This window comes from Typopeltis vanoorti, chromosome 2 (genome assembly GCF_054136105.1).
Source record: "Typopeltis vanoorti isolate ZY-2024b chromosome 2, IOZ_Tvanoo_1.0, whole genome shotgun sequence".
NCBI lineage: Eukaryota > Metazoa > Arthropoda > Arachnida > Uropygi > Thelyphonidae > Typopeltis > Typopeltis vanoorti.
Window position 1 is genome coordinate 140,473,571 of NC_143550.1, and position 22,185 is coordinate 140,495,755.

Consider the following 22,185-nt stretch of genomic DNA (forward strand, 5'->3'; position numbering starts at 1 on the left):
ACGTTTTATGTAAAGGTTTGTGATATATGATAGTAAATTGTATCTGAGAGATACCATGAACTTCGATGTCAGTATAGTATTGGTTTAGCTGTTTTTTTTCTTTGTTCATTAATTTTTAGATTGTAATTGAAAATAAATAAACCATCATGTATTATATTTGCAGTGTGTTTTTTAAAAAAGTTTTATCGTATTTTAGCACATACTAGTAATGAATGTATCTCTCAGATACACACGACCTATGCTGCAATTTTTTCAACCGCAACCTCCGCAGGGTTAAGTAACTTAAATGTTTCTATCATATCCCCTCTTTTTTCTCTTATCAACCAACTTCTGCAATCCACACACCTTCAATCTATCCTCACAGATTGATATGCCCACATCTGGCTTACTGTGCTCAAGTCTGGTCCCATGGATTTCTTGGGGATGAAGCGGTGGAGATGATGCAGAGGCCACTCACCATCTTGGTCACTTGCCTCTGAATCCTCTCCACTGCTTCCTTCCCAAGAAACCCAGAGGACCAGGCTTGAGCATAGTAATCCAGATGTGGGCATATCAAGGCCTTATAAAGAGGAATTATAACTTCTTTATCTCTACTTGTTAATGTGTTATTCACTAGCCAAGTAATCTTATGTGCTAATTTAGCAACCTTAGCAATATGTCCTCTAAACTTTATCTGTCTACAACCACCCCTAAATCTCTAGCTTCATCTATTTCCTGGAGTACAGTGCCATGAATATGATTGTATCACATTGATGGCACTGTACTCAGTGTACACAGCTTGTAATCTATTCATCCCAAAATGCATAACTTTACATTTCTCAATATTCAACTGAGACCCATTAACTTTTGCTCATATTGACAGCCTATTTAAATCTTCCTGCAAACTCTCCATATCACCTTGATTAACTATTATTCTACCTAATTTCGCCTCATCAACAAACAACTGAATATTTCCTTTCAGGTCATTTCCTATATCATTCATGTACAAATTAAACAGCAATGGCCCCAGCACTGAACCTTGCGGAACACTACTAGTCACCTATTTTCGCATTGATTCTTCCCCTCCATATACCACATTTTGATATCTGTCCAGCAGCCATCCTCTTATCCACTTAACCGATGTCGTATCCATCCTCATTTGTTCTAATTTGCATAACAGTGTTCTCATTTGGTATCCTGTCAACTGCCTTTGCAAAATCATCGTGCAGTACCCTCCTTCTCATGTTTTACAATCTTCCAAGTCAAGAGTGCACAGTCACTTTCACCAATTGGAGGCAATGTTGTCACCTTGGTTATAGGATCAGAAGATAGCTCTTCTGATCCTGTGACCAGGTGCAATACTCTCCCATCCCTAGTCCCCTCAATCACATGCTGCCTTAAGTATTTATCCCTCAGCAGGTGTATAAATTCTATTTCCTTCCTGCCAAGTGATCTTTCTTCCTTCCAGTCTATATCTCCATAATTGAAGTTTCCCATAATAATCACTCGACCAGTACTCATTATACTAATTTGGAGATGCATGTCTTCCAGATCATCTGTGGAACTCCCTGGCCTACGGCAACAACCCACTGTATATTTTGTCATATTGGTCTTAATCTCACACCTGATTGCTTCATATGAACAGCCACCCTCTTGCCTGTCTCCTATTCTTTTTGGTTGCGATTCATCAGCCATCATCAGCAGTACTCCTCCCTCCACCCTATCTTCCCTGAAAATTCTAAATCCTTCACATTCAATCCCTGTAACTATATCATCTGCTGTTAGCCAAGTCTCACTAATGCCTATAACTTTTGGCGAGGTTGCACTAACCAATACCAAAAATTCCCCTTCTTGTTCCTGATACTTCTGGCATTAGTATATAGAAATGGCAACATCCCTTTATTCCCTCACCCACCTTTACTTTCTGAAATGACTATCATATTCAATATTTTTGCTTGAGAGACTAGATTCCTCACTTGGTCATTCTCACACTCACTCGTTTCATGGGTGCCTTTGCACAAACTCACTTGCTTCTACCCTAATTGCTTAAGTTTCCCTGAATTTGCAAGTCAGATGCTTGGTGAACAAAGCTTTCTCCAGATAACTAAACACCAAAACCATTCAGATGCTGTCCATCCACATTGTACAAATTCTTCTTTCTATCAAACAGAGACAACAGATCCACAAATTCTATATCATTCTTTTGAACCATCTACGTATAGACTCATTGGCTACCGATGCCCTACTCCTCAGTTCGCCTCTGTCAAAGCATGGTAGGAGATTTACAATCTTCACCTTCTCGCTCTTCAGTTTTGCCTCTTCTAACAACTGCTTTATATCTTCCTTCATAGAATACTTGGATAACATTTAAGCGCACTATTTCTTTATTAATATCCATTTCGTTCTCCTCTATTTCCACGACCGCATGGTTTGACATTATTAACATCATTTTCTATCTTATCGTCAGTATTTTTGCGTTCTCATCACCTAACACACTTGTAAAACACTTAATACATACTCTCTCTCTCCAGTTTCAATTTCCTTTCACATATTCTTTAATTTTCTCGACGTAAACGTTTCATATACACTGCACTGAATAATATCTCACACATTTAAATTGCCAGATGTGGTCTTTGCCGTCACTGTTTGTTGTGTTGGTGCCATGCTGACAATATTGCAAGAAATATCACAATAAAAATGTAATAAATATACTAATACTCTAAAAACATGAAAATCTACCCCAATACATTATAATACTTTATTTTCCGATGAAAAAACACAAAACAGATAAAAATCGCTAATTTCACTAGCACTAAATTACACGACCACTCACAATATGAAACCAAAACCCCAATGTTTAATAAGTTTTTAAATTTGAAATTTACAACCTACTAGTTTTGTTCACCCATACAAACCTCGTGGCTTCATCAGGACTTAACATAAAAAAAAATTAAAATAAAGTTGTTCAAATGCTGAAAAATCATTACATACATTAGCAGTTAACAGCAAAGTAATTGTGTGAAGTTGAAGTCTATGATGTTAAGAGATTTAATGAGTGATTTCCATTTTCAATGACTTAATATAAGTCAATGGTTTTTATTTCATGATCTATGTGAATGGATGACCATAACTGATTCCTTTAGAAGTGTGTAGTAAAAATTTTCATCTAAATATGACATGGTTGAAAGTTCAAGTTGCTGCATTCCATTCCTCCAAGACTTTACAGGTCTCCTAAGATACACAAACCTAGCATTCCTTTAAGACCAATCGTAGATAGTATCAACTTGCCAACCTGTGCTTTATCTAAACATTTGGCTCGTCTAAATTTTATGACATCACATAAGATTATCTTACATCAAGTTCACACATATAATCCTCTGACATCCTTGCAAGTCTGAAGACAGCATCTCTATTTACAATATTTCAGTAGATGTGTTAAACCTTAATGGAGACGTTTTTCCATCTGACGTCACAAACTTATTTGAACACTCTCCAATCCAATTTTTTTCAGTGGAATGATGTGTTTTACAAACAACAATTTTGAGTTACAATGGGCAGTTCCCTCTAAAACCAGCTATCTGGTAGAAATATGTTGATGACATTTTTGTTATTTGGAAACATGACCTCTCAAGTCTAGAATTATCTCTTCATTCAAATTTATAATGTAATTTGATTGTAAATTTTTCAAATTTACAATCAAATTACATTAATTTGATTGTAATGTAAATTACAATCAAATTATTGTGATTGTAAATTTTTACATGAAAGCTCCAAAAGGATGGAAAATGCCCTTTCTTAATGTTCTCATCACTAAACACCTGACAATGGTGTTTCTCTTGAGGTGTATCATAAGCCTATTCATTTGGAACATTATCTTCATGCCTCATACTTTTATCACCCTTCCCAAAAATTAGGCATAATCTACACACTAAGAATCGAGCATAACCAAACTTTAGACTCTCCCAAAGTTATTTATTCTTAATGGCTATTCCAAGAAAACAATTGACAGGATTTTATTTCCAAACCCCACCTTTCTCAATATACAGAATGGCTAGTATAGACTTTATCACCATTCCGTATATTGGCAGCCTTTCGATTATAACTGCTTCTCTTTTCAAGATCAGAGTGATTTTTAAGCCAATTCAAACCATCTGCAGTCTCCCAAGGACAGCACCTCCTTCTACAAAAACTCTGGGTATAGAGAATTCCATGCTCATGTGGTTTAGTCCACATAGACAGATAATTCATGGATCTGAGGTGAGAAAGAAGGAACATGTTGGAGATGTTGAGCATAAAAGAAAGGAAAGATCTGGTCTGGCTCAACCATAATTCTAATACTAACCATGCTGTTAACTGGGACTGTTCAACCATGCCATATTCAGAACACAATTTTTACTGCAGACTTCTAAAGGAATCAGTTATGGTCATCCATTCACATGGATCACTGAATAAAAACCAAAGACATATAAAGTGGTATGGAAATTACTCATTAAATCTTTTCATATCATAGATTTTAACTGCTAATGATTACTTTCAGTTGTTAACTGCACAGCTAACGCATGCTATGGAGCATGATCCCCCCCCCCCCCCCGTTTCTTGTAATGATTTTTCAGCATTTGGACAAGTTTGTTATCTATTTATATATTTTTTTTATGTTAATTAAGAGTCCATATGGACCAACCATTTTCTTTTTATAGGTGGGCAAAAGTAGTTTTTGTAAGTTTCAAATTTAATCACCAAGTAAATATCTTTGTTATTACTGCATATCCATTATCACTTCATATATACTCCATTCAAGAGATACGAAGTGCCCATCACTTGTGACCCGGCTTACTATGCACAGACGAGAAGATCTGTTTACATTTGCCTCAAAGAACATTTTAAAAAAAATACATTCAGCACCATCAAATGGCAATTTGGGACCAGACCATACTATGGATACCCTTTCACATGGGATTAGATGGGTAAAAAACCAAGGTGCTACTGAGAAGTTATTACAAGTTTGAGTGTTTTTTGAATTAACAGCAACATTAAGCATTTATCTATACTTGAATAAGTATGGTTGTATAAATTTACCAAAAATCTGGGAGATAGTCAATTTAAGATTAACTTAATACTCATAAACCTTTCTTTACTCAACAATGGACAGTGCCAATTAAGAGTTTTTTTGTGTTGTCTGTTACAGTTTTTAATTGTTCTTACTATTAACTAACTGTTGCTGTTTGTATATGACGAACTGAAGATACAAGGTATAAAACAAGCAAAATATCAACGACTTTTCTTAATATTATCTTGTGAATTAAACTGTCAAACACACTCACAAGAACTGCACTGTTTAAGCAATTTTTCAATATTTCTCATGTATTGCTAATATCCTTCCTATTCAGTAACTGACACCAATGGATCAAAAACAGCATTCTTGAGTTTGATCATTTCCAGGCCTGAAGTTCACCACAAACCTTTCCTTTGGAACAACCAAGTACTTTGCTACTTCTCCGGTTGGTATGACATGATCTTTCTGAGAACTTCTCTAACATTATGGTCAAATCTAAAACTTGAGAAGCAGGGTAAGCAAACACGCTGTACTGAATGTCATAAAAACACCACTTTTCAATGTGAAAAATGTGATGTTGCTTGCCTTACATGTGAAGTGTTCAGTTGAATATCACATTCAATAGCAGGTATCACCACCTTCTGAGACAAGAAACAGGATTTTATACATTGTGTACAATACAGCAATGTTTTTGCCTTGTGTTCCATTTTTAAAATGCCACATAACTTAAAAATGGAATGAAATAACATTTTTTTTTCCCTTCAAATTCTTGTTTCTTGAATTTTTCTAGATAACATATATGAATTTCATGCACAAATTCAAAAATTTCAACCTGCAGTATAAATGGGTTAAAGCTTTAAATGCAAACAGTCTGAACCATGCTACTGGAACATAACTGTGCTGTCAATCAAATGCAGCAGCAAGGGAGGTCAGTCGATTCATGCTAAGAGACACACATTTTAATTAAAGATTCCTTTAGATTTTGAGTTACTGAAAAATTAATTATAGAATAAACTTGCACTTATCTGCAGCAATACGACAACAAAAATATAAAAGTAAAAAAATTGTATTGAAAAAAAAAAACAAGTGCCTCATATCCCACCCCAAAGACCTTTTGCATATCCCTTGGGGTATGTTTACCACACTTTGAGAAACAGTGTGCTAGAGGATGCAGTTTGTCCAAAGGAGAGCAGATCAAAGTTGCTAATTTGACATGTAGTGTGGTTATATTTTATTAGTACTCTGGCTATTTTTTCCAATACCTCGGATATATGGATAAGAATAGTTCTTGTGTGCTGGGGGGGGGGGGGCAATGTAGTATTTTATCCATTTTTGTGGGAACTGTAGCCACTGGCCAAGAAAGTATGGCAAAGATAGTTGAGTTCTGTGGAAAGGGATGCATCATTACAACAAACAGCCTTAAAACTCCAGACATTATGGTTAATTTTGATGTCATTTCCATATATACTAATGTACCACTAACAGACACTCTTGATCTAATAAAGCAACTTCCCTCCTAATATAGTTGAATTATTCAAATTTACTATGTATGCCAGTTACTTGGCAAGGAAAAATCTACAAAGAGATTAATGGAACTGCAATTGTTCCCTCACCCTGGCAAACTTCTACATGGAGCACTTTGAGAAAGAACTTACCACAGCTACTTTCAAATCCTCAGTGTGGTCATGCTTCATTGATGTGTTTGCTGGATAGCCCCATGGGCAAGACACTGGATTCTTTTGTAACTTACCTTAACAGTCAACATCCCAAAATTCACTTCACATTAGAAAGCAATCAAATAACTGTTGCCTTTTCTTGACATGCTGCTCACTTGACTTTCAGCTGGTTCACTACTTTTTTCTATTTACAGAAAGTGAACACACACACACACTGGAAGATATCTACATAAACAATCATACCATCATCTAGCCCAACAATATGGATTTCTCAAAATAATGATTAGATGTAGAGCATGTAGAGCCAGGGCTATTTGTTCTAATGATAAAGCCCTTTCCAAAGAACTCAACTTCATCATGTTTTCTTGACCAATGGCTACAGCTCCCACAAAGCAGACAAAATAAAAATACTACATGCTCCTCCCTACTTTCCCCTTCCCAAACAAAGTACCACTATTCCTATTCCATATATCTAAGATACATCTGAAAAAATAGCCAAAGTACTAATAAAATATAATCTTTACACCACATGTGAAATTTGCAACTCTGATCTGCTATCCTAAGGGAATAGCACTCCTGTTTCGGCAAGTAAATAACGAGATGTCGGTCACCCATTGCTATTGTAGCCCATCGCCTTTCTTTACTGTATCTCCGGGATGATGTTTGTGAGTTAGTATTGGTTTCACAGTCTGTGAACACAAAACAACTCACAACCCGTTGGTTATCTCTGCCCGACTTTTGCTAGCTTCTAATCATATGACGGCTCTCCACCTGAATTTGTTAGTTAAATGATGTCTTGCAGCCATATCAAGAATTCCACTCTAAAATGCCTGCTTTTATGCCATGGCGCATTTGCACATACCACTCATTTGTATATGATAATAAGACTCAGTGTTACTTTTTACATAATGTACCTAACTTCCATATGTCCCATCACCAAGTTATCAACTTTTCTCTTTGTTCCTTAATTTATCGAAACCAGTGTATTATGTCCATTGCATCAATTCTTAGGTGGTATCTGTTTTCTGAAACAATTAAAAAACTTATGTATACAGGCTAACTCATGAGGCCTAGACTGAAAAATAACTACAAAGTGTTCCTTGCCATAGACAAAAGCTTTTATTCATAGTAAATAAGATTTCACAGCTCTCTCGACAAAACACTTCAGAGAATCTGAACCCAGGTATGAAGCCTACAGTTCAACCAGTATCAAAGATGTCCTTTGGCTGGAAAGACCTCGTTCAAATCCTGTCTAGGACCTGATGGCATTTTCAAATAAAGGCAAGTTAGCCAGTCTGATTGTAGGACTTTTCACCCAGGCACTCAGGTTTTACATTACACAAAACATGTAAACTGGTCCAAACATATGCAATTAACAGACATACATATTGATCACACAACTTTATTTGTTTTGGCTGTTAATTTCAAACAACAATAATCCAGGCATTTCTAAGGGAAATTATTTTTCATCTGCATCATGTGAGTCTTTATTCAAAAAACATTACTACACCATTGACCAGATGTTTTCAAAAACAGCTGTTTCAAAACAACTGTTGAGTGCAGGTATTAGTTTAAAGTGATTTTCAAAGGTTATTTAAAATGAACTTGGGATATGTCATTGACCAGCTAACAATAACAAAACTAAGACAGCTTTATCCAACTGATCAAGTTTACTACAAACGGCCCAAACAAAGAGTGAAATGTGAGGCTGTATTATTATCATTACTGGCTAAGTATAATATCTGAAGTTATAAAAGGAATGTGTTGTGGATCCATTGTTTTTATAGCCAGATAAGGACTAAAACTTAAAGTTTCAAAATTTATCAGTGAGTTTATGAGAATACAACCTTTAACATAGGCTGCACTAATTGTATGGACTATGTCCAGGAGCCTGTATATTTGCCTGTTATTAATGCTTTTAGGTTTCATTGGCATGAGCGGTTTCGAATTGTTGATTCTCAGATATGGAAACCTGAAGAGGACAAAGGCATGGATTTTTATAGTATTGAACCCATTGGTGAATACCACAGAAACCTCATATCAGAACGTTATATGTTACATAAGTGAATTCATGATAAGTGCATACCCAAAATATTAGAATACAGAACTGGAAAGGCTTCAGTCTGACAAGGTATAGGTGTTATTCACATAACTGATTATTGTTATAGGATCATTGCATGTGAGATCATCAAATTAAAAATTAAATTGAAGCTGCGCAATTTTTATATTTTGATGAATGTCAATTATTTGGTTATTTTATCATTTAGATGGAAGAATTTTATTTTTTAGATTTTTCTTGGCATCCTATTAATTTTCATAAATTCAGAGGATTTTAAAATTACTCACAGCTTATTTCCACACCATCCATTTTCTGAATATTTTTACCACCCCTTTAATGCCTAAAGCGTGCACTTTTTGATTTTTTTATTTGCATTTTCAGACAGACTAATCTTTTCAAGATAGCAGCTACCTGATTTAACAAGTCCAAGCACCCTTTTTCTCCATATTGTATTTGATCCTGAAGAGACTAAGAACTTGCAAGCATGATTTGTTTGTGAATTTCATTTATACTAGAATATGTATCCCTCAAATCAGCTCGATTGGATTAACCCTTTTTTCTATGAAAAAAAAACTGCCTCAAAGTTTGAAGAAAAAAAATTTTAAATGGAAAACTTTGAAGCCCAGAAAAGTTATGTGGGGGACCTAATAAAAATTCAAATTTTTATGGGAGAGATTCTTGAAAGGTGGCTCTAAAGCAAAAAATGGTCCCATTGTTATTTTCATTCCTTCAGCCTAAAATGCCTTTTGAAAATGAAGAAGACCGTAATTTTTTTTGTTGCATCTTTCATGTATTTGGTACAACCACCTATCAAGATAATTTTTTTAGGATCATGAAGTATGCCATATGACAATAAAAATGGGAGTGTACAAAATAAATGATTGAATGCTTAAAAAAACAAAAAAAAAAAACAATAACATTTATGGTCAGGTACATAAAGAACTTTAATTTTATCTGTAACTTTTTTTTTTCCACAATCATCTCCATTTCATTTTCAAGAGAGAACAGCATTGTGATAACTAAAGTGATAAAATAATATGACGCTTGTCTTGTTTTAAAATTAGATATGGTAATAATTTAATCAAGGAAAGAGTAGGATAATGAACAGGAATTATATAAAACACTAAAATTCTCATGTCCACACCTGTAAGAATTGTGGCGGCTGCATAATTTTTGGAAATACAGGTAAGTTTGAACATGAGCATCTGTACCTCATCAAACAGCATGTTGATGCAAGTTGGGACAGGAGTCAACATGTTATTTGCCATCCCATTATTCTCCACTCTCTCCTTATTCCAGTTTTCTTCATTCTCACGTTATCTGTCTTGGTGAGAAGTTATGCCTGCATTAAAGTTGACTAAATGTGATAACAGGGTACTATTTTGGTCTTTTTGCTAAAGAGATGCATCAAAAACTTGTTTATGTTTAGATCTCAATTAATAGATGAGAGTGAATTAAGTGACAATGTTAATACAGGTATCCCTTGCTTAACGCAGATTTGATTATCGCAGCACTCCCTTGATATATGCGGCAAGAGTTTTGATTAACGCGCCTTTAAATTTACCACGCAAAATCATGCTCACGCCACGAGGCTGCTAGCCTCGTGGTCATCCAAATTCTCTTAATGATCTGTGTGAGAATGTGAAAGTTTTATTTTCCCCACCAAATACAACATCATTGTTACAACCTATGGACATGGGAGTCACTGCAACCTTCAAAGCCTATTTTCTTAAAAAGACATTCTCAAAGGCAGTAGATACAACAACGGGAGAAAATGCAATTACGCTCCACGAATTTTGGAAAAAATGTAACATTAAACACGCAATTGAGAACATTCGTGACTCGTGGGAGGAAGCATCTTCTAGTTGCATGAAAGCTGTTTGGAAAAACCTTCTGCCAGAATGCGCTAATGACTGGTTGTTTTCAAAATCCTGTGAACAACGTGGTCAAAGAAATCGTTGCAATTGGTGAAGACCTTGGTTTTGATGGTGTTGATGCAGAAGATGTTAAAGAATTATTGGATTCAAATTCAAAAGATTTCAGTGACAATGATCTTCTTGAAATTGAACAACGCCCATATGGAATGTGAAGATGAGGTTCCAAAGGAAATAACAGTCAAAGAACCAGATGGAATATTTCTTAGTTTAGAATTGCTTAAGCAGCAAGTAATGGATATGGATCACCCAGATGTTAATCGAAGAATGCTTGTTTGCCGAGGTCTGGAGAGTCATTTTGCTTGTTATCATAGAATTTATGCCGATAAGAAAAAAACTAAAACTGTTCAAAGGACTCTTTATAACTTCTTTTGATTTAAAAAAAATTGCAGTAACTAATGTAGGTACAAGTATTTATTAAACATTTATTTTGCATTCATTTTTTTATCTTTCCTAAAAGAGTACCATATAAAACGAACTATTAGTAAAGTAATCGATCAGGGACGAATTGTACTTTTTTACCATTGATTATTAGATTTGATTAACGTGGTAACATCGAGGGATTAATTAACCACGTTAATCGAGGGAAATCTGTATATTACGAAAACTTAGATAATGTGAGAGTGTTGTAAATATCTGTACATATCACTATAAGTATGTGAAAAAAATTTTTTCATTTGTATGGCACTAAATGTTGTGATCCATTTGCTGTACCCTTGCTATTTATGAGAAATCACTCGAGAAATGAGTGAGAAAAATGAAGTAAAAATGCATCATGACAATCTTGAGCCAGAGTAGGTTCTTCTAGAATTCATTAACCATTCATTCACATGCTGTCCTGGATTAATTATCCCTTTAGCCTACAAAAAGTACCTTTTTCTAAAAGAAAAACATAGAAAAAGTTGAAAAATATCAAGTAAGATCAGAGGAAATTAGAAGCTGGTTTCCATGTTCCTCATTACTCTAGTGATCATAATGAAGAAAATCTAATTCCTCCTTATCTTCAGTCAGATTATCTTGAATTAATAGAATTAATACAAGAATCAAAGGACAAATTCTGAAGAGTTAGTTCATCATTTGATGTAAAGTAGAAAATTTTATGCCTTGTCCCAATAAAGTGGACTGCTGCAAAGATCAGAACAAATTTAAGTATAGCAAATACTTAGAAAGAAACATGAAGTACAACCAAGTGTTGAGAGCAAAAAAAAGTGGAGATATTAAATAATGTAATTAAAAATGAGATAGATCTCTCTCTCTCTGTCAGAATGATAATGTAATTAGAGCTATGGCTGGGCCAAAGATTGTCACTGCAACATCTCCGAGTGGAGTAATATCAAAGCAATATACACCGAGATCAAAGACTCTTTCCCAATATGAGGATAAGTTTTTCTAAATTTGTCACACTGAAACTGAAAAACTGTTAGCTGGTGCTAGTAGTACTAACTTTTCTGTGTGTGCATATGAACACATGCATGTACTCAATACATATCTAACAACATTGCTAGTATAAATTCTCATTTGTATTGAGTGATAACACTGAACATGAAGACAAGATGCTTAACGAAAGATCTGAAAAAGCAGAGAAAACTGACAACACAAGTATGTATTACAGCTATGTCCTACTCAATTTATTCTAAAATTATTCTGCTTCAGAGAACATTGCAATTGTTGCAATGTTCTCTGAAGATCATCCAAGATAGGTGGTGACAATCATCCAAGAGTGAATGATTGTCACCACCTATGTTTATGATGGTAACTATTAAAACTGACAGTAAGATCATACCCTTGAAAAAATAATCTACACTTAAATGGTGAGTACCAATTACTTTTGTTTCCTAGCTAAGTAAAATTGGTTAAAATAAACACAATTTTATAAGCACTTCTCACTGCACTTCATCTATTCTTTGCAAACCCTAGCAATATGAAATTACATAGATAAATTACTGGTATAAAAGTCAAAATTGTATTTTTTTTTTAATGTTTTATTCAATTTTTTTACATTAATGCTAGGGACATGTAAAAACTGAACATGTAATCTGCTTACTTCACACCACATATGGGCAACCTCCGACCCGCAGGCAAATCCGGCCCTAATCTATTTCAGCAAAGTTTGTCTGATTCATGGTGGGAGAAAACATGGTGTGTTCTACTAACTCACATTAAGCTGATGTTATATGACTTGCACAAAACACACTGTTTTCTCCAACCAAGGTCTCTTTCTCACTTTGACTAGCAGCATGCGTGAATGCGTTACAACGTGTCGGCTTGGTACTTGTGTTGGTGTTGTGCTTTGTTCAGTGCCTGCATTGATGTTATGTTCTGTTTGGTGCCTACGTTCATGTTGTGTTCTGTTCGGTGCCTCGAGTATAGAAGACAGTTTTGTTTGACAGTTCTGAATATCGCTTATAAATTTGGGACAATGACAGGGGTTATTGCAAAAATAAAAAATAAAATAAAAGTAGATGCAGAGAATCGTCAATTTCAAGACAACTGGACAGAGGATTATTATTTTATTCAAACAAAGTTTGCGCAAACTTTGTTTGCTCACACTTGGATAAAGGATTAAGCTAAATTTATTACATTCTAACCAAGTGAAAAATAAACTTTCAACATCTTTCTCTAAATCCAGAGTAATTTATTAAAACGGCGGCACACCATTTGGCAACTCCTATAGGTAGAGATGACTTTGCTAATGCTTCTGGCTGGGATCTCCACTTGGGCCTGGCTCCCACTGAAGAGACCTCAATAAAGATCGAAACTAGTCTGGGTAGTGGCCCTTCCCTTAATGCATAATATTAGACATATCTGCAAGGATATGTGTTTTGCATTATGGGAGCTACTGAGATAGGAGTGATAGTAGCTTGCTCCACCTTTGCAAGGAGTCGCCCTGGTGTTGCATCACCTTACCCCAGTCCTGAAGATACTTTCAGGCGCAAACTTTGTTTGCTCACACTTGGATAAAGGATTAAACTAAATTTATTACATTATAGAAAATTGCCATTATTATTAGCTTTGCTCTTTTCTCCAAATTTTCCTAAAATATTTTTGTATGTCTCACAATCATTTCCTACTCTGCTATTTAGATCCCCAACAAGGACCAACTTTTCCTTTTTCATTGTGTCAGTTGCTTTTTTCTAAAACCTCAAAAAAATTCCTCCACTTCTACCTTAGTAGAACCTTCTGTGGGACCATAGGCACAAATAAGTCTCATTGTCCAGTTCCCCATTCTCATATTTGCCCACATTACTCTACTTCAGACTGCCTGCCATTCAAGAAGATTAGCCTCGTATTTTGTGTTGAATACTATGGTTACTCCTTCTTTTCCTTAATTGTCATTGCCTGAATATAACATTTTGTATTTGTTGCTCAGAAAGATCTCACCAGTTTTTGTCTTTTTTGTTTCAGTTACTCCTATTATGTCGATCTGGTACTTATCTAATTCCTCAGCTAGCTCCATTTCTTTGCCATTCAGGCTTCTTATGTTGATAGTACTGATCTTTAATTCTGGTGATGTTGAGTTGGTGTGTGTTTTCAGATTTGTTCTAGTAGCTGACTTTTCGCTGTTCGCCCTGGTTCCCTGGGGAAAACAACGGGGGCCTTGTTTAACTGGGCGACGCCCCAGCTGGCATGAAATGTTGTCATGTTGTACCATCATTTTGTATTTTGGTTTAACCAATAGAAATACAATTTGGTCGGCTAAATCCCAAATTGCCAGTCCACCGTCATTCGTTCAGTATCCAGGTAGATACCCAACAGGGTACGCCACGAGAAGGTGAGGATTGGACATTAGGTCAGAAGCTCTGGTCGGTTGCCTGCATGAAGGTTATGTGGAGGTCTCCTCTCAGTTATACAGCTTTGACCCTTAAGCACTCCAAAAAATATAAATATAATATAATATAAATATAACAAAAAATATAACTTTCTGATGTAAATCTGCTATGGTATTGAGCAGAGGATTTTGGCCCTTTTCAGTAGTCTTTTGATGAGAACCCACAGTTCAAAAGAGACCAGAGACCAGAGAAACCTAAAAGCTCTAATAAAAGATGAATATATGGGCTCCTGGATGGAATTTGTCTTTTATGCAGTGTGAACCAATTTAACTCTCATACAATAGGTTATATTCTCAAACTCTGGTAAACAAAATGTTTCTATCTGGTTGTAACAATGGATTAATAATATCCTTAACATCTATAATTTAACTCGATAGACTGAAGCTTTTTAGGCTCTATATTCTAACATAAAAGATTTGTTTGCTAATATTTTTGTGTTATTTTCTAACCAGCCATCTGCAATGACACTCTAGCCAAGAGTAACTGATATATAAAGAATCATTATCATGTTATACCTTAAATTCTCTTACTATTATATGCAACATACTTTGCCTAAGATGGTAAACTAGGTTGATATTTTGGAAGATTGGAAATAAATATTTAAACCGAAAGTCTGCTTGAATCAAGAAACGTTTTAGTTTTACTTACCTTAATATGAGAGGCATTAACATAATCATTCCTCATAGAGCTTAATTCAACTCTGTTAGTGTCATCTAATGCAAAAAAAGAAAAATTTAAAAATTAATTTTAGAAGTTTAAAAAAATTATAAACACAAAACAGCAAGGAAATTTTTCATATCTAATGAACATTTAAAAATATTAAGAAATTGTCTGAGATTTTCTATGGCTGTCCACAAATGAAGGACGAAACAGCAGGCAGATGGGCATATATATTTATAATATAGCTATGAATGTGAGCTATATAATATAATTTTTTTTTTTTTTTCACTATATATAATTATCAGATCTCATGTTTTTGAGATTCCAAAACCTGTTAAAATAAACCAGCATATCTATCAAGATGTTGCATGCATACAGGGGCGAATGCTGGTCTTAAAATTCATGCTTGCTCTTGTTATCATTCAGGGAGTGAGAGGTGTGATTGAAGTCTGATTAGTGGAATAATGAATTACTGAACATTTAAAACAATATATTTAGAAATTTTTGTACATTTAATCAATCAAATACAACATTTATTTTACAAATGATATTCTATCTTTTTCAATTTACCTACTTGAATACAAATTCTACCCTACGGTTCTTTATGAACTGGTCAATAACATCGTCATAAAAAGTTGGTTGTAACTTAATTTTTCCAAGCAACACACACACACACACACACTTGTAAAGGCTGGCTGAACTCACTAGCTAGAGCTCCTTTGATTGCGTATGGCCTGTGTTTAAGACGACGTGAAGGAAGTGGAAAGGGCTATGAGCGCATGAAATCACAGTGCTGCAGGGAGGACCTGGAAGTTCTGACAACCGTGCAAGTCAAGGTTGCTTTGACTGGACGAGCAAGCATCGGCCTTTGATACACAACGCAAAGCCCAATTATTGCCGTGCAAGCTTAAGACATCTTCTGTCAACAAAAATAAAAGCCCAAATGGAATGCTTATAAATGCATGCATTTATTAACAAATAAATATTACTTCTTTCCCAAGTAATAAGCTTATGCAACAAGCATAACAAGCATGGAGAATTTTCCCCTGTATGCATACATGTCTCAGAATACTAAAAATATTGTTTCATTTTCTGTGCATTCTGAAGGAAGTATTTTTAGTTGATAAAATGCGATATATTTTTCTAAAATATGTTCATTATTTACTGCTTCAGCAGAAAATAAAAACCGCTGTCCTTAACATGCATTATTTAACTTGGCAGAATGGAGCCTTTACAATTCTATGAGGGGAAGGGGGAACTGGAAAGTTCTAATAAACACCTAGAAAATGATATTAAAGCAACTGATATAACCACAAGAAAGAACATATATGTTCTTTCTTATGGTTATATCTTCTTCTTAAGCTTCACGAACCTTTAAGGTTCTTAAGTGCAAACACAGTTCTCCATTTTTTTCTATCCTTAGCCAACACCTTTCACTTTCGCAGGTTCAGCTCTTTCATGTCCACTTCAATGTTATCCGTCCATCTGCAGGGGTCTTCCTCTAGGACCTTCCATTCGGGTGATGTAAAAAGGTTCTCCTCACTAGCCTGTTATCCTCCATTCTTTGCAGGTAACATAACCACCTGATGGGACTCTGATTTCATTTATTATTAGTAGCTTCTTATAAAGTTCATAGAGTTCTTATTTATTCCCCTTCTTCATTCATCTGTCACAGGATCTTTAACAGGGCCAAATATTTTTCTTAAGATTTCGTTTTCGAAGCGTTGTAACTGATCTTCATCAGCTTTTGTTATATTCCAAGTCTCAGCACCATATCATCATCATCAAATTCCTGCCATGTACCCTCAAAGGGTGTACAGGATATGATAGTACTACATGAAAAAAATTACATCATTACTAACTTCCTATCTACAATTTTCCTCCAAATCAGTCTGTTACTTGTCAAGACTCCAACATTATCAGATCTCATATTTCTATTGTCTAAGGCACATTTTACAGTATAAATCCACCTATATCTGGGTCTTTTTTCTGTCAACCCGGCAGAGAACACTTGTTTTGCTAATCTTTCCTCGCCCATTCTGTTTTAGTGACCATACCACCTGAGATTAGCTCTGCTAACTCATTCCTGGATGCTGACAATGTCAAGTTCTTTCCTAATATCCTCGTTTTTAATATCATATTGCCATTGCTGCCATCTGTTCACGCCTATAATCTTTCTTAGGACTCTCATATCTGTGGTCTCTAGTCTTTGGTCAAGTGTTTTACTTCTGACCCAGCTCTCAGATCCATAAGTTAAAACGGGTTTGAACACTGTCTTGTATACAGCTAATTTAGTGTTCCGACTAATTTCTCTCTTATTCCATATGAATTTATTCAACTGACTCCGCACCATACATACCAGCTTTGTTGATTCTGTTGTCTATTTCGCTATTTAATTTACCATCTTCACTAAAAATCGTGCCTAAATAGCTGAAATGTTTTACTTGTTCCACAGGTTCTCCATTCACAACATAGTTGACATTTTCAATGACTCTGCCTATTTTCATTGTCTTTGTCTTTTTATTGCTGACCTTCATACCATATCTATTACAAGAGTTATTCAATTTAGTCAGAGAATCCCGCAGACTTCTAGCGGATTTATTTAGAAGTATAACATCATCCGCATAAAGCAAGGAGCTGACATTAACATCTCCAATTTTGATATCGTGTTTAATACCACTTTTCTTCATAATATGATCCATATAGATAATGAATAACAGAGGGGATAATGTACATCCATGTCTCACAACAGATTTAACATTAAACCATCTTCCTGTACTTCCTTCAATTCTAACTGCTGACTTACAACTCAAATAAAGACTAAGTATTGCTTGATATAATGCCCCATTGACACCATATAACTGCAGCGTATTGAATAGCTTCTCTCTTGGCACCTTGTCATATGCCTTTTCCAAATCAACACAAATTAAATACAGATCTTTGTTATATTCCCATGCTTTCTCGACTATTTGTCGCAAAGTGAAGATCTGATCCTGACAGCCTCTATTTGGCCTGAATCCAGCTTGTTCTTCACCCAGCTTTTCTTCCATAATTCTTCTCAACTGTTTCTCAAGTACGCTTGCATAGATCTTGCCAGGAACACTCAGTAGGGAAATACCTCTGTAATTCTCACATTCAGTTTTATTTCCCTTTTTATATATGGGTACTATGAGAGCCCTACTCCAATCATCGGGAATTCGTCCCTCTGTCCAGGCTTTCTGAATTATGCAGTGCAGCCACTGTAAGACTTTTATACCACCACACTTCAGCATTTCTGGTCGGATATCATCTACTCCTGCTGCCTTTCCACATTTCAAGCTTTTGATGGCTTTTTCTACTTCAAGTATGGATATGTATTACTGACTGCATGCCCGGTCAGTGTTTTTTTACCACTGTGCTGTCATCACTGCTTGTTTCATTTAGCAGTTTTTCTAAGTAATTAATCCATACTTCAAGGATATCTTTTTTCCCCGTTTTCATGTCACCTTTATCATCTCTAACTCCTTTTACAGCACTCTTTCCTCCATTCCTAAGTTTCTTCAACAACCTCCAGAATATTATGCCACCTTCTTGATATTTATTTTCTATATTCTTGCCAAAGTCCTCCCATGACTTTTGTTTAGCTAGTTTTACACAGTGTTTAGCATTCTTGCATTTGCCTCTGTATCTCTAAGAGCACAAGCTGACTTATTTGCCAGGAACTTTTGACATGCTTTCTTCTTTTCCTTCACTGCCTCTTTAACTTCCTGTGTCCACCATGGAGTTCTAATTTTTCTATCCTTGCAGACAACTACACCACATGCCTCTCTAGCTGAATCAATCAGGGCTTTCTTCAAGGTTTGATTCCTGTTCTCAAGCTCTTTCATTTTTTCTTGAATAATCTTTGTGTATTTTAGTCTACAGTTCACATCTGAGAGCTGCTCAACTTTCATTCATTTTAAAACTTTTTTACATGTTATTCTTTTCAATATGAAATTCAATTTTATCCTGCTTAAGACTAAATAGTGATCACTTCCAATTCTCTGTACATTCTGGTGTCCTGCACCAGGGAGAAAACATCACTATTAACAATAACATAATCAATGAGACTTTTCTTATTTCTAGCCTCTTCTCTCCATGTGAATTTGTGCACATGTTTATGTTGGAACTTGCGTTAGTAATAATCAGTCCATGTCCTGAGCAGAAATCCAACAGGTATTTGCCATTATTATTAGCTTTGCTCTTTTCTTCAAATTTTCCCAAAATAATTTTGTATGGCTCACAATCATTTCCTAATTTGCTATTTAGATCCCCAACAAGGACCAACTTTTCCTTTTTCAATGTGTCAGATGCCTTTCTCTAAAGCCTCAAAAAATTCCTCCACTTCTACCTAAGTAGAACCTTCTGTGTGACCATAGGCACAAATAAGTCTCATTGTCCAGTTCCCCATTCTCATATTTGGCTACATTACTCTACTTGAGACTGACTGCAATTCAAGAAGATTAACCTCGTATTTTGTGCTGAATACTATGGCTACTCCTTCTTTTCCTTGATTGTCATTTCCTGAATATAACATTTTGTATTTATTGCTCAGAAAGATCTCACCAGTTTGTCTTTTTTGTTTCAGTCACCCCTATTATGTCGATCTGGTACTTATCTAATTCCTCACACCCCAAACCAACATCGCCAGAGTTAAAATTGGTACTATCAACATAAGAAGCCTGAATGGCAAAGAAATGGAGCTAGCGATGTTGGTTTGGGGTGTGCTTTCAGATTTGTTGCAGTAGCTGACTTTTTGCTGTTCGCCCTGGTTCACTGGTGAAAACAACGGGGGCCTTGTTTAACTGGGCGATGCCCCCAGCCGGCACAACATGAAATTTTGTCATGTTGTACCATCATTTTTTCTTTTGGTTTAACCAATAAAAATACAATTTGGTCGGCTAAATCCCAAATTGCCAGCCCATCCTCGTTCGTTCAGTATCCAAGTAGATACTAACATATGACTGGTCTGCACCATATGACTGGTCTAATTAGCATTCTGGAAGTATTTATTTTAGATTCATATGATAGATTTTTAGATGAGAGGTGCTGAAGTGAGAAATATGATTTATTACCTGCTTGGAGTCTCATCTTTATATCTGTTTGAATCTTATTATCTTTAGTTAATATCTTGTGGTTATATCAGTTGCTTCAATATCATTTTTATTCTAGGTGTTTATCAGGCCTTTTCAGCCCCCCCCTCCTATATAGTCTAATATTTTAGCTATACATCTACCGTGAATTACGAATAACATCACTTTCTAACATAACTCTGCTTGGTATTGAACAGATATGGTAATGTTAGGTGGGTGGATAATGCTTCTGATCTTCATCCTATATATGATGACAATATTAAATCCCTCCAGCTTCATGGATGTTTGTAGATTATATTAGCTTGCAAGTTATAGATAACTCCAGTACAAGACCACCATTCTAAATTAAAATGACTTGAAAAAAATGCTATCTATATCTACATAATCTAGACCCATGTCTAAAATATCTAACCAGAGATCTACAACCTTTTATTGCATGGGCTACAAGAGAAATATAAAAAATAAATAAAATTTTGGCAAAAAAACTTATACATTACTTTTCCTGTTTTCATGATTTGCATAGTGAATTATTTCCATCTTTTTTGTACCTTCATTAGTACTTCTTTTCAACATGTAAACATTATTTCAAAAATAAATGAAAAACGAAATGCACAATACAATAATATGACTGAATGCCATGTATAAGTAATGCAAACTAAATGTTATAAATAAATAGTGCAAACTAAACCAACAATTACAAACTATCAAGCAAACCACTGATTTTTTTAATTGTCTTTTGGTGAGAAACAACCACCCTGTTTATTGGAGGCCTAAAACGAGTAATTTGGAAAAGATTCATGTTTAGTCTCTAGAGCAGGTTTCTTGATTATGTACAAAAATAACTAAAAAAATTCCATAAATATATATAAAATTAATAAACATAGAAAAAAATCATAGTTGCATGGGCAAAGGTTTTTTCCTCGATTATCGCAGTTATTGTTGCCACGAAAAATACCGCAATAATCGAATCCGCAATAATCGGGATAAATAATGCGTATAAAATGGGTGATCAATGCCAAGGATTTTTCAAATCTATTAATTAAATTTTATATATCAAGTAAAAAAGAAATGTGTTAAACGTGTTAAGTAAAAAATGAAGATTCATTTAGAAAAACAAGATTATTCTTTAATCTTTATTTATATATAAGAAGTACATACAATTATTCTTTCTTGGATAAAAATTGGTGTAGAGTTGTCTAGTGAAATTTTTTCTTTCTTTTTTCTTAGTATAAAACTCGGTAGCAACAGATGGAATTTTCAATTTCCTGACGAACTTTCAGTGATCGCTCGAGATTAGAGTCGCCATTAAAGATTTTTTCTTTAAAATTTTCAGAAATTCTAAACATTTCGTCCATTTCTTTGAGGGTAAATTCCTTCGGTGCAAAGTCAATTTGTTTGTCATTATCATCGATTTGAGCATCCTAAGCACATTCTCTCTCTCGAGGTTAATTAGGTCTTCATCATCCAGCTCCTTATCATGTGACTGAAGTAGGTTCTGAACATCACCTTTTTCAATTTCTTTTAGACCTAGATCGAAGCCCTAGAGTTTGCAGTGTGGTCTAAAATATGGCGAACAGTTGATTCATTTAGACCGCACTGTCTTGCAATTTTGGCTTTGGTTATGCCTGCTTCATACTTATTTATCATATGCAACTTATCTTCTAAGCTGATCACTCTATGTTTCGTCGATAGCTGTAGACTTGAAATCATCCTTGTTTCTTTTAGCATTCATTGGAGAAGTAAATAACAAGAGAAATAAATCCACATGTACTTCAGGCAAGGGCAAGATAGTTACCGGTAAGTGGTGAGAAGGCATCGTCGGATAAAAACAAAACACTACAAGACAGCGATACCTGGAGACTAGAACTGGTTGCATATGTAGT

The 22,185-nt window shown here is 35.1% G+C and overlaps 1 protein-coding gene across 2 annotated transcripts in view; it reads right to left on the reverse strand.

The window, feature by feature from the left end:
- mop (tyrosine-protein phosphatase non-receptor type protein myopic) overlaps window positions 1–22,185 on the reverse strand; it is a 352,485-nt gene that overhangs the window by 91,766 nt on the left and 238,534 nt on the right. For both annotated transcript variants that reach the window (XM_090413257.1, XM_090413258.1), the window contains one exon: window positions 15,180–15,244. In XM_090413257.1, coding sequence (XP_090269383.1) covers window positions 15,180–15,244 — 65 coding nt within the window. The remainder of the gene's footprint in view (window positions 1–15,179; window positions 15,245–22,185) is intronic.